Here is a 13,516-nt window from a genome sequence, read left to right on the forward strand (position 1 = left end):
TCCTGCTGCTCTGAGATGCAGGAGCTTCTTTTCTCTCCTGTAGACAGCAGCTTCGTGCCTCTGCCCTGGCAGAGGTGCACAGAGAGAGCATGCTTATTTAGGAACAGCTTTGGAAGCCTGCATTCACAGAGCTTCCAGTGCTTCGTGGAGCTGGCGAGCACAGCCCTGCGCGGGGGGCACAGCCGTGCTCCTCAGCCACCTCAGCTTGCGAGACATAGAGGGAGGTGGGACTGAGGAGGAGTTGCGTGGCCCCGAGATGGAGGAGGGAGCAGGAAAGCAGCCTGGGGAAGGGAGGAGGGAGGGGTGGGCACCCTTGAGCCTCCAACTGGTGAGGGCTGAGCCCCGGGCGCGGCCGTGTCGGCCGGGGAGCACCGACGGCGGCGGTCGGGGCCGATGCCGCTGTCCGCGGTGCTGAAGCTCCGGGCGCGGCGGAGCCGGGTGGGAGAGGGACCGCGCTGCGCTCCGTGGCCTTGTCCCGGCTGGGAGGAGGAGGAGGAGGAGATGGGTGCAGAGGCAGCAGCCACACGGGCAGCCCTTGTGAGCTGAGAGAAGGGGGAAGGAGATCGGTTGGAGATGACAGCGGTTCGGTTGGGGTGGGTGTGATGGGTGTTTGCTCCCTTTCCCTTGGCCATTATCTCAGTGCTCGGATGCTGCTGCTCTGAAGCTACTGGAAGCGAGGCAATTGCACCAGTCTGCATCTCTGTAGTCAGCAAACACAGGCAGCTCTGGGTGCAAGAACCAAGGAGTAGCCTCTGGAGCACAGCAGCACCTGAGGTCCTCACCTTGCCTGCCCCAAAATGCAGCTCAGGCATACTGCCACACCGACCAGAGGGTGCCCAGTGTGATGGTGTAGGCCAGGACAGCCACCAGGTATGCTCGAAAGAGCAGGACATCCAACACGTAGCCCACTTGCAGCCACTCACGGGCGACATCACGGAATTCGTCACGCTTCTCCAGGAACTGGCGGATGGTGGTGATCTCGTGCAGGATGCTGTGAACGAGCAAGGAGCCCTCTGCTGGAGTGGCAAAGGCAGGGGTGGGCCTTGTGCCCCCTGCCACCTCTCGCTCCCGAGGGTCTTCAGAACCGTAGTGGTTCAGCTTGGCTGCAGGATTGAGAGAGACAAGCGAGAGAAACCTGTTCAGATGCAGAGCTGAGATTTCTGCGTGTAATCTGGACATCTGGGTTGCTGTGCGTGTGCCAAGGTGCTCCAATAGGGAGAGCTAACTGAAAGAACGAATGCTAGTTCTGATAACACACCAGAGCTTTGGGCTTAGAGCTGCATGGGATTCGTTTCCCTTCTGTTTCCACAGGAGCTCTCTCCCCAGCCCTTACCTGTGCTGTCATTGTTCTCCACGTGCCTGGAGATGTCTGAGCACTGTGTTCTGCTTTGGCTAAATTTCTTCCTGTCCCAGATGCAGAGCAGGGCAGTGGCACGTTCCAGCAGTAAATGCTTCACCCAGCTGGGGACGTGAGGCTGCAGGTCTTGCTTGTGTACTAGGCGCACAATGAAGATGGTCTCTGTGAGGCTGATGACGAGCAACGCCATGCACACCACAAAATAGATGCCTGTGGAGATGCCAGCAAGGTGAGTGGCTTGCCGTGGCCAGTGTGGTCTTTAGATTGAAGGCAGGTCTTGAGTTATTTCTACCTGCCAAGCCCTGCAGCTGTATGGGAACTGCTGAATCACAACCTGAACCACTGACTGGTCACCTGAGGTGAGCGCCGAGTCAGCCATGGGCGCACAGGTGAAGGTGATACACCTGTGTGATTGGAAGGGGTGGAGCCTGGCTCCACCTCTCCCAAACCCCATTTAAGGGCTGACCACCACCAGGGAAGGTTCTCTTCTCGGAGATCCCTCCCACGTGGAGAGATCAGCATTAGAAATGTCAGTTAGTTAGTTAGTTAGCATTGGAGTTAGCCAGCATTGGAAATGTCCTGCGAGCCTTGACATCCTGAAGGTGAGCCATCTTCTCTTTTGTATTATTTGTATCCCATCTATATAGAACTACCCAAAATATACTATCATCTATACTATTTCTTTGTGAAGTACCATCCTTGGGAGTTATTTACCCCACAGCAGCATACCTCTGGTCACTGCACAGAGCTGCAGCTCCTGTTGCTCCAGGCCTACAGCTGCAGTTGCTTTGCAGCCCACCCCACCCAGCTGGCAGGATGCCGTTCTGTTATCTGGGCTGCTGAGGTGGTGCCCGCACAGCCATGCATCTTCTCCAGCCCCAGAGCTCCAGCACAGCTCTGTCAGATACGTGGGGTAACCTTGATACCTTCAAATCCCCAGCTGCTTTTACAGCCCCCATTTCTGCACTGACCCACATCTCCCATTTCTTGCTCTTGAGTGAGGAGCTCTTGCCCCAGCACCAGCTGGGACCAATGGTGCTGCTGTACCTATCAGTGGGGTGCCGACAGCAGTTGCCGGAAGCGTGTCAGACACAATGATGAGGAAAACTGAGTAGCCCAGGAGGAGGGTGATCTTGAAAGAGACCCTCTCGCCACTGTTGGGAGGCAGGTAGAAGCCCACAATGTCCATCACCATCAAGAAGATACTAGGGAGCAGCAGGTTGATAGCGTAGAAGAGAGGACGCCTCCGGATAACTACCTGTTGGGACACAGGGAGGCACGGGAAAGGTTTAGTGAAGGCAAGAGCCCTGCTTGAAAGATGGGCTTGGGCTGGTCTGGGTCCCTGCTGGGGCGGGGAGGGTGGGGGACTGCACTGCCGAGACCCTGGGAAGGGTGGAGGGATGCACTGCAGCACAGGGCTGAGTTAAGAAGTAACGGGACAGAGGCCAAAACCGTGCCATGCTGCCTCCTCTCTGAGAACAGCAGCACTCAAAGCAGGATACAGCGTGACACGGGGCCCCAAGAACACGAAGGCCCTCACGTAGAACTTCATCTCGGCGTAACTGTCGCTGCTTTTGACGCTGAACTCCTGGAAGTGGCTGAGCACGTAGAGCAGCTCCCACTCGCCCTGGTTCATGAAGACGCTCCTGTCGAATTTCACCAGCTCCGGCTGCCGCCACAGCGAGAGGTTGATGTCGTGGACTGCGAGAGAGGTGGGACCGAGCTGCCGTCTGCCGGGCACGGCATTCCCGAGCTGCTGGGGCCACCTAGAGGGGGACGCGTCCCCTGCACGGAGCCGCCCCAGCCCCGTCCCCGAGCCCCCCGCGCTCACTGTTGTGCAGCCAGCTGGTGAAGGTGAGCGAGCAGTTCTGGACGTCGAAGGGGAAATTGTAGATATCCAAGCTGCAGGCTGTCACCACCTGGATGGGCTTGAGGTTTTGGACTTCTCCGTGGTGGCGAATGTAGACGTAGGGGACGTCGGGGGACTTTCCAACATCCACGCTGGAGGGGACAGGGACAGAGCACAAGGGTAGGGAGCGCCCTGGAGAGGGCTGTGAGCAGCTGGGCTCCTCCTGGCGAACTGTGTTTGGGATGGGGACTGCCCAGCTCTGGGACCTTTCCTTGTGGTTCTGCCAACACGCTTTTTTGGAGGTTGGGGGAAAGGGCCAAAGCAGCATCACACTGCCCCGTGTGGGCACAGCTGCTCCACGTCAATACTGTGCTCCCAGAGCATCCCAAGGCCATTTGTGGCTTTGCCTCGCAGGGGTCTCTGCAGCATGAGATGATGGGAGCACCTTAAATCCCAGCAGAAGTGGGGGTGGGGAAGGACAATGGCTGGCTTTGCAGGGAGGGCTGGCAGCTCTGCAGCTGCCCTCGCATTGTGCTTCCTTAACAAAGCCTTTCTCCAAATATGTGGATCCCACCCCCAGCACACTGTGGGTAATTACAAATGTTTGTGGTTAGCCAGCATTGGAAATGTCCCAAGTGCCAAGCCGTTCCCCATCTGCAGCCCACCTCATACAGGGGCACTGCCAGTTCTGTGCTGGGAATACAGAGTGAGGCATGCTGATGGGAGAGGGCTGTTAAAGCCCCGAGCTCTCTTTTGGGGTCTCCTGCAATGGGCTTGGGGCTGTGCTGTACTCACAACTCGTTGATGAGGATGTCGGGCACCCAGATGCTCTCCGCAGGGAGGGAAATCTGCGTGATGTTGTCGAAGTGTGCTGGATCCCACTGGAGGAACTCATCTGTCCAGTGCTGTGGGGGCAAAGCAAGAGGGGATCTGGAGGGTAACACCGGCCGTGGCCCCACCAAAACCCAAACTGCCACAGAAAGAAGCCCTAAATGCCTTGTATGAGAGAAAGGAAAACCCGTTTCTCCAGCTACCCAATAGTGAGAAGAAGGCAGTGTGAAAGCTGCCTTTAAAGCCTTGATTCGTGCCCTGCAGAGGTCTCATTGTGCCCTGCAGTCACGGAGGAAAGCCTCATGGTGTCAGCTGGGAAGCAGTTACTGTGGCACGTGTTCGTGGGATACATTTGCCCCCCAGAGCTGCTGGCTCTCACAGGGACATGGCCCCATCCCCAGCAGCATCTCCCACAAGCACAGAAATGCCTGTCCTGTCTCTTCCTGAAATTGCCTGCTTCTGCATGCGTGCAGGTGCTTTGTGCCTCATGGGCATTGTTTGGAGGTGAATTCATTGACTGATACCTGGGCAGTCACAGGGAACAAAAATCAGAGGCAAGTGAGTAGCTGAGCAGACAAGAAAGCTGCCTTTGGGGAAGAGGCTTACAAATACAGTGTGAACTCTAAGGAGATTTTCCTTTCTTTTGAATGTAATGCTCCACAACCTTCTTGTGTTCCTACATCCAAGGGAGCTGACCCTAGATTTGGAAGGAGCTGCCACGCCAGGACCTGTCTGCAGGGATGGGAGCTGGGATGTGGAGGTAGGCAGACATCAGGGCTGGCTAGCAGCAGCCTGCCTTCCCTGTGCACCCCTTCTGGGACAGGCACATCCCTGCACGCTGTGGGGCAGAGCCTCTGTGCTGGCAGATGGGGCTGAAGGAGGGGGGTAGGCAAGGTCCCCAAGCTCACCTGTCGGTACCAGATGTAGGTGGTCAGCACTTGGTTTTTCTCATCCTGTGGGAACAAGAGGAGGAGTGGTTGGTGCAGGGTGGCAACAAACCATTGCTGTTGCTGGTGCAGGTGGGTGGAGGTCACCACAGGGTGTTTGGGCAGCAAACATCACTCCTCTTGTAGAGGAATGAGCAGCAGCACAATGCCGTGGGGTGGAAGGGGAGAGGCTGGTTGGGAACCATGCCCTTTGGTTCCCCATCCCCTGCTCTCGTAGTGCTGGGATGGGAGGACAGCAGACTCACCACGCTGAGGATGGCATACACCATGACATCGATGGCCACAGTGGTCGTGGTGCGCCAGTCCCGGACGGGTCGGACTCCCCTCCTGTAGTGAGCCAGCAGCGTGTCATACAGATGGAGCAGGGCTGGCGTGGTGGGATCTGGCTCCTGTCTCCCCTGCAGGACCCCTGCTGGGACAGGGAGAGGCAGCTCACATTTGCTCTCTGCTCCTTTGGCCCGCTGCCCTAAATCCAAAGGGTGAGCAAGTGACAGTGCCCCCGTGTGCAGCCCTGGGGCCACGCCACCTCCCCTCCCTGCAGCACATCGGGGTTTGTTCACATCTGGGCACTGAGCTAATGTCTCCCTGCGGCGTGCGAGATGAAGCTGGCTTGCTATTTGGGATTGCACTTTCCTATCTCAGAGCATGTTGCTGGAAAACAAGAATGTCAGCAAGATACACCATCTCCTGATTTATCCAGCCCTTCTACTGTCTGTGTGAATCACACTGACCTTCCTCCAGACTCTTCTTGGGTCCCAAATGGCCATGTCCCACCTGAAGCTGCCATCTGCTTCTTCTCTAGGAGTGACATCAGGACAACTGGGCAGCCACAGTGGGAAACTGTGAGGAAGTCACTGCCCCAAGATGAGTTTTCTAACTCTTATTACTCGGAGAGGCATTGCTTCTTTACTATGAAGGTGAAGGCTAAGGTTAAAGATGAATCAAGACATGAATTCATTCACTAGGTAACAAAGAAGACTAAAATCTGTCTATACCAGATAAGAGGTACCCGTGAGAATCCTGGGGGGCTGCACCATGTGTGTCACCAGGCTCTGGATCCAGTTCCCCAGTGCTTTCTATGGGCAGATGCCTGCAAACACTGCTGGCCAGTCAGCCTCTTGGAAAGCAACTGCAGGCCAGCTGGGTTTTTTGGCTATTGGTCAAATATCTGTTCCTTAGCTCATCTTTGCTGCCCCAGTGCGTTCATGCAATGCTGGGAAGGTTCTGTGCGACTCCTCCATCGTTTTTGGAGATGAATGGCACTGCGTCAAGGCTGAGGAGCCCAAGTATTTGACAGCACATCTTCTGAGTGTTTGCATCCCATCCCCTTGTGGCACACGTGAGAGCTGGGTGTTCTGAGCCCACAAAAGGAGGAGGTGCAGTGCAGGGCCGTGTGATTAGAGCTGGGAGAGCAGTGCTCTGTGCCGACCTGGCTGAGAGCTGCACACCATCCTGGGGCAGCAACTCCACATCCCTGCCCCGTGCACTCCTCCTGCCCTATATGTGTATTGGGTATGGGCTAGAGCTGAAGAGGGACCCGTAGGGCTGATGTACTCCTGCATGCATGAAGTGCTGGCCCTGTGCTGCTCTGCCAGGGTGTGGGCATTGCATCTGCAGCTCCACGTCACCAACCTGGCACCTTTAGCTATGAATGAAATCACTTTATCGTGCAGGAGCAACGCTGGTATTGGTATCTCAACTGATAGAGTCCACTCCGTGTGTAACCAGAGGCACTCACTGGAGTGCATCTGCAGGAACCTGGGAACAGCTGCCTGGGAGGAAACGTTCACCTTTCCTTTCAACCAAGAAAAAGCAGCCTCAGCCCCTCCAACTTCACATGCAACCCGTAATGCCTCAGAGCTGGCGGTGCTCACAACCCTCATCCAGCCACGCATTCGTTAGCAGCAGAAAGCAATGGGGGTGAGAAGCAGCAGTCAGAGGGAAGGGAGGGACACAACTGACATTGCACCAGCAGTTCTGGCCAAGCTGCAGCTGCTCACAGCTGGCTTGGGCCACTCGTCCCTGAGTCTGGGAAAAGCCACATTGGATGGAGCTGGGCTCACTGCTCGGCCCCAGTGCTGGTCCCGGGGCTCAGCCAGCTCACACCACCCACCACACTGGGGGGAAGTGGAGTTTGCTTGCTGTTTGCCATTGGAGAGAAAGGGAATTCTTGTCTATGAAATTAAGGAGCTCGGACTAGCTTTAAAAGAACAGAAAGCCCCCAGTTGCAATCTGTTGGCTGCAGTATTCTGCCACCGGGCATTCAAACCTCGTGATGCAATCAGCATCAGCCACGGGGGGAACTGTTATTTAAAAGATGCCCAATGGTAAGATTTATTTTTAAATCCAAGGCAAAATATCTATGTTTCTTTCTCCTACCCCCAGCTTCACTCACTCCTGAAACCGCTTGCTTGGCGCTGTATGGGTTGCCTTTGACTATTCATCATAAGGAACCCTGGCCAAAGCTGCTTCCCCCATTCAGACCCACGGCTGGACTGTGGCATGCAGCCATGGGATATCTCCTTGGCATCCAAGTGTTCTGAAGCCCCCAACATGCCCAAACCTGGGTTCAGATGAGCTGTTTCCTCCCTCTCCTCGTAACCACACTCGATTGAGCACGCGGTGCCTTGGAGCTCTTTCCAAGTTGGACTTTTCCCATGGTTCTTAAAAAAATTACTTAAAAATAAATAAAAACAATTCCAATCCTAAAGTTTGCATGCTATAAAGGGCTGTCACTTATATGAAGGTGCCTCCAGCTGCAAGAAACCAGTTCCTCCTCCCACCCCTGCAGGCTTCTCCATCGTGTCCTTACCTGTGTCCTGCAGCATCAGTACTGGTGGCAGCGGTGCCAGAAGCAGTGACATGAGAGCCATCAGCACCATGGTGCCCCAGGTCCCCGGCTCCGTCCCCAGCCTGTGCTCTCCTCTAAGTGAACCCAATCAGGGAAGCAGCCTGCACTTTTTGTTCGCTGTCCCCCAGCCGTCAGGTTTGGGAAAATGCGTAATTAATCTTGCAATCAGCCTCCTCCACTGCATCAAGTTTCAGGCAGGGGAGGGGGGAAGGAGGAGGCCGCCCGCCCCGTGCCTGGCACGCTGTGAATGCTGAACACATGAGCCCCCAGGCTCTGTTTCTGGGAGGGGTGGGAGCTGGCTGAGGTCAGGATGATGCTGGCTGCATCATCTGTGGGTGACAGCATGTGAGATTTCCCCATCACAGCAGCACTACTGTGCATACTGTGCAGGTGAAGGATCAAACCTGTGCTATAGGCACTCACTCTGTGCCTGTGCAGGTTTGTTTTGGATGACTGTGAGCCACGGAGGGGAGCAGGGGCTGCAGGAGGTATAGGGGGAGCAGTTTGGTGAGGGGAAGAATCAGGAGGCTGTGTCAGGAGCCCCTTTCATGGCCTTCAAATGGGAGAGGTGAGCTCTGTGCCAGGGGCTTACCAAGAATAGAGTCATAGAATGGCTTAGATTGGAGGGAATCATTAAGGTCACCATGCTCCAACCCCCTGCTATGGGTAAGTTGCCAACTACCAGACCAGGCCGCTCAGGGTCCCATCCAACCTGGACTTGAGTACCTCCAGGAGTGGGATCCCTGGTTGGGTTACAGCCAGAACTGCCAGGCAGAGAGCTCTGGAGCTGCTCTGTGCAGAGTTGCAAGAAGGGAGGAAAAACAACTGCTCAGTGGCAGGGAATGGAGCCTGGAGATGGGCAGGGCAGGCTGAAGATGGGAGTTCCCCAAAGCTCTGTGGTGCTCCCAGCTTCCCCAGAAGCTCCCCCATACTGGGAGGGCTGGTGAGGCAGCCAGGCAGGATCGGAGACCTTGGCTGCGGCACGGAGCAAATTGCATCAGATGGCAGCGTGGAGTCACTTAAACGAGATAAGAATTAGTGCTCGGCCCTGATGAACTCCCCCTTGGCTGCCAATAGCGGTGTCAGGGAAAGAGAAAGTGTAAAGCTGGGGCTAATTTGATTTCTCGGCTCTGTTAGCGGATGGTAAGTCACCTCCCGGGGAGCGCAGACAGCTCGGAGCTGTTTGCTGTTATTGAATCTGGATAATAAAAATCACGGGCAGCGCCACAGCGGCGCTGGGGACCGTGCCCTGAGCTGCAGTGCTGGGGAGCACACAGCACCCGCTGCCACCACGCTGTCCTCCTGCCACCTGGGACACGACGCACCGCACAGGGTCCGACCGAGGGTCCCAGCATCATAGCAGTGTGCGGGGTGGAGCGGGACAGTGAGGAGCGCTGAACCGCAGCCTCAGCGGCAGCATCATTAACTCTGTATCCTCTCCCTTGGGTTTTATGTCTTCATCTTAAAGAGATTTTAATGTAGTTCCTATCAGGCCTCCTGTTATCGGATATCTAATTAGTGTGATCTATTATAGCCTTGTATTACGCGTGCGCACACAGTCTGTACGACGGGGGCTCTTTCGGGACTTTTTGTGGGATGTCTGATATAAATTGGCAGCATCCAGATCAGATTTACTTTCTGAAATGGTATAATGGGATTTTATTAGCTCTGTAATCTGCTGCACAGTAATTGCTTTTCTGAGAATCGAAGCGCTCGGCATCTCGAGTTTCCCAGGGCTCAGCCCGGCTCCCTGCGCCTGCAGCACTGCTCCGTGCACCAGAACCCGGTGAGTTTTCCCTCCCTAAGGGCTAAAGACAGTGCTCAAACCCTTCATTGGATTCGTGCAGTGCTGGATAGCTGTCAGGCATCAAAGTCTCCCAGTGAGTCCTGCCTGCAGGCTGCCCTGGTTGGTGATGCTGCGCCATGCTGTCCCCTGGTCTTAAGCACGCATCTGCTCTGGTTGCTGGGAGGCACCAGCTGTGGGGAAGGATGCTTTCCCCAGCGTTGGATGCTTCTCAGAGTGGTGGGGGAGCCCATAGGGCACGGGCCATGCGTGATGTCCCAATGATGTGCACAGTGCATGGGCCGTGGACCCTCACACTGATCTGCACTGACCAGGAGTGAAAGCAGATCTGCCTGCTGCAGCTGCGGGCTCAGCCCTGGGGTGCTGCCTGGGGTGGGAGCTCACTGATGGACACAGCAGAGCAGGAGGGGCAGGGAGGTTACAAACGAGATGACGGTGGAGCGATGCTTTGCAGATTGCAGAGCACAGGGCCATTCCTTGCTTCTATGGAGACAGCTCCCCATAAAGGCTAATAGGTTTTTGAAGGATACAGAGCACAGAGGGATCTGTCGGCTCCGTGAGGCCGTTCGTTTTGCTCAGGGAGGGAACTGGGTGCCCAGTGCAGGGGTCCCTCCTCCAGAACCACCACAAAGCACGTCCAGGACGTGGCTGGAGGGTGGTTTTGGGAGCCAGGAGCTCCGTTAGGCACTTTGCTAATTTAATCACTGCCGTAGGTCACTGCAGATCCTGATAGCTTCGCTCCACACAGGGAACTGGGCTGTCGTAAACAGCTCACTGCTATGCTGTCTGCCTCATTGTGAGCCCATAAATGTCTCTTAGGTAAATAACTCTGCACCTCCAGAGGTGGGCACTGGATTAACGTGCAGACAGGGCAGTACTCAGCATCAGCATCCGTCCCACAGCCCTCCAGAGCCAGCCTCCAAGCGTGCACTAAGCAGCTAACGCACAGCTCACAAGAGAAGAGCAACTACAAACGTTTCCAAGGATCTCACCGACACGCTGATTAAAACAATTATTTTTTCCCCTCATGGGTCTGCATCGCAGGCAAGTGGTTCCTGCTGCAGCAGTGCAAGCACATGACAGCAGCAATGAAGACAAAGTGTCGGAGGAGTATCCTGTTGGGGATAATCATGCACGAGGGATGAGGAGGTGACCCGCTCGGTCTCCTCCATCTGCAATTCTTGTTTACTTTGTTTGTCTTTATGAGGGAGTGCGATTATGCGACTGCCGTAATGAGTTTAAATTTATCTCAGCAGTGCTTTGGAAATAAGATTTTATTAGAGCGATAGGAAAGCTTCCCCAACTCCTGTCCCCATCCTTACCAATAAAAATGCACAAGGGCCGTAAATAACCAGTGCTGCAGTGGCCAGGAAGGGGAGTGCTTCCACAGCCCCACTGTATTTCATGGTTTAATTATCAGCAGCACAAAGTTCTGCAGGCCTGGAGGGGACAGTTAAAGTGTCTCTGCAGAAAGTGCTCTAAAGTGATGCTCTGTAATGAACGCGAGGCAGTCTCACGGTGTAAGAGGGTATCTCCTCCAGAGTGACTTGGTTTTAATCTCCTTTGAATGCTCTTTGACAAATGGGCTGGGCTGCACGGGGATAACTTCTTTGCAAAGTCATCTTTCGGCTTCCAGAGCCCTCAGGCCACAAGCACTGAGCAGAGGTGGGTGCTGCAGGGGCAGAGGTTGGAGCATCAGTGCAATGAATGAGCAGCCCTGGGCGTGGGGTACAGCCCTGGGCATGGGGTGCAGGCCTGGGCATGGGGTACAGCTGGCACCTGCATGGGCAAGGAGTGCAAAAAGGCCTCGGTGTAAAGAGATGGAGCTGCAGCAGTGCTGGGATGTGCAGCACTGTGGGGTACAGCAGAGGGACCTGAGCCCAAATCCAGCCGGCTGCAGGGTGGCTTTGGGGGATGGAAGGGTGTCAGGATGCAGCTGATGTTGCTCTCATTTCATTAACAGCAGCAGAAGCATTTCACGGGCAATTGGAGATAAATACCAGTGCTGTGCAATGAGCAGCGAGAGACAGCTGCAGGTAGGGGCTGGGACAGTGCCTGTGCAGAGCAGGGGGAAGGGGGGGCTGTGAGCTCTCATGTCTCAGTGCCCCCACCCACACTCCTATCGTTAGCAGAGCTGGGGATCACCCCTCATCACAAGGCTGCCCAGAGGACAGACAGACAGGTGGGGTGGTCACTGTGATGTTGAGCATCGCTGGGGCAAATAAGATGGAGACAGAAAGTGGGGGGAGGGGGTAATTTTGGAGCTCAGCAGCCAAACGGGCACAGCTGTAGCCTGGTCTCAGAGTGCTCAGCAATGGAAGGCTCTCCCTCTGCAAGCTGCTCGTATTTACTCATCTGCTTAATGAACTCCACTCGGAGCAGCTGCAGGGATGAGTCACGCTGTATTTCAAGGCAGCAAGTGGTGTTGGTGCTGTGCTGGTGTCAGGTGCAGCTCAGGCCAGGGGGCAGGGAGTAGCCACGAGGTTTGGGATCTCATTCTCAGCACTGTAAGCAGTGCCCACTGTCTGGGTGTGAGCCCCTTTTCCTTCCTTGGGTTGTGACCAGTGCGTGAGCCATGCCCTGCCTTGCTGAGGACCACTGCCCCAACACAGTCTTTGTTGTGCTGCTCTTGGGGACGTGGCCACCGGAGTGCTGGGCATGGTGGTAACCTTAGAGCTGCAGCTGGAGGCAATGCAAGTTGCCCAAACCCATGCTCCCAAGGAGGATGCTGGGATGCTTACACACCCAGGGCTGGGAATGCAAACCTGGCAGAGAAGCTCGATGCCTTTAAATCCCCCATCAAAGCACTTTCCCTTCAGTTGCATTCACCATTAGACACCCTTCAAGTGTTAGCAATATTATGCCACAATTTCATTATCCATTAAAGCCAGGTAATAATAAGTACACCAAGGTATTTGGAGCCCATTGGCGTTAATGGAGGAGATCCATCTCATTCCGAGCAGGTACAGCAGCCGCGCGTCAGAGATGTGATATTACCCAAGGTTAGGCAGGAATTGCCTTGCTGAGAGCAGACCCACCGGTATTTAATCTTGCATGGCTGTCTTTATGGCACAGCAAGAGCCTGGTGCCCGGTTTGATGCTTTTCTCTCCCTTTTTATTTTGCTGCTGCACCTTCCTGACCTGGCAAGGTGGGAACGTGGCCCTGGGACAGCGACGTTTCTTCCTTTCCTTGCATTTTGGGGGAGGCTTGTGCTACAGGGTTGCACCCCACTGGTGCATCCCCAGCAGGAGATGTGCATCAGGAGCTGTGCAAGTGCCAAGCACTTCGAGGCACAACTTATGCTCCCTGGCGTTTCTTGAACACCTTTATTATTTATTTTTTTTCTTTTAATCGATTGCTTCCTTTTGACAAAATCAGACTGTATGGAAAGACCTGAGGGTTTGGAAGGAGTGAGGTGGGGGGGCACACCATCAGTTCCTACTCGTTCTTCATCCAAGAGCATGTGCCCCTCACCACTGTAAATTATCTTTGATATAACGACACTTGGACTGTGCTTGACACTGCAAGAGAATCACCAGTTTCTGTCTTGCACCCTAATTAGTCACTGTGACATTAATCAGGCTGCTCAGCATAACAACATACCCACAGCAAACCCAGAGCTAAAAATACGAGGTTAAGTTTATGTTTGTAATCAGGACATTAATAATTTTTTAGAGGGAGTTGTCTCGGCTGCTTTAGGCAGGCACTTGTGTTCAATCTTCGTGCCTATAGATTTTCCTGCTCATAAAGCAGATAAGAGTGCCCTCAAGGTAAGTGTACTTTGTATGAAATGATGCGCAGAAATCTCTTTCCTGCTCAAGCCCTGGCTTCTCCCGGTGGCTGCAGCCCTGGCTTTGCCAGAGGGATGCACTGGGC

General features: G+C 54.8%; 1 protein-coding gene across 1 annotated transcript; it reads right to left on the reverse strand.

The window, feature by feature from the left end:
* Positions 1-804: 804 nt before the first annotated feature.
* LOC136049823 (5-hydroxytryptamine receptor 3A-like) lies at positions 805-7,866 on the reverse strand. The gene is made up of 9 exons (XM_065738322.1): positions 7,797-7,866; positions 5,230-5,393; positions 4,946-4,990; positions 4,002-4,111; positions 3,189-3,358; positions 2,898-3,058; positions 2,405-2,615; positions 1,334-1,567; positions 805-1,103 (listed from the first exon to the last, which is right to left on the reverse strand). The coding sequence occupies exons 1-9, from the start codon at positions 7,864-7,866 to the stop codon at positions 805-807; spliced, it is 1,464 nt and encodes a 487-aa protein (XP_065594394.1).
* Positions 7,867-13,516: the final 5,650 nt, after the last annotated feature.

Source organism: Cyrtonyx montezumae, unplaced genomic scaffold (genome assembly GCF_038088225.1).
Source record: "Cyrtonyx montezumae isolate F1298 unplaced genomic scaffold, pur_monq_1.0 scaffold_22, whole genome shotgun sequence".
NCBI lineage: Eukaryota > Metazoa > Chordata > Aves > Galliformes > Odontophoridae > Cyrtonyx > Cyrtonyx montezumae.

Excerpts from the sequence above, each read along its gene's own strand:
- LOC136049823 (XM_065738322.1), bottom strand. The coding sequence starts at position 7,866 with ATGGTGCTGATGGCTCTCATGTCACTGCTTCTGGCACCGCTGCCACCA. Across the intron at positions 4,991-5,229 it reads TGTATGCCATCCTCAGCGTG|GATGAGAAAAACCAAGTGCT; the intron begins GTGAGTCTGCTG and ends TTGTTCCCACAG. Across the intron at positions 3,059-3,188 it reads CACCAGCTGGCTGCACAACA|TCCACGACATCAACCTCTCG; the intron begins GTGAGCGCGGGG and ends CCTCTCTCGCAG.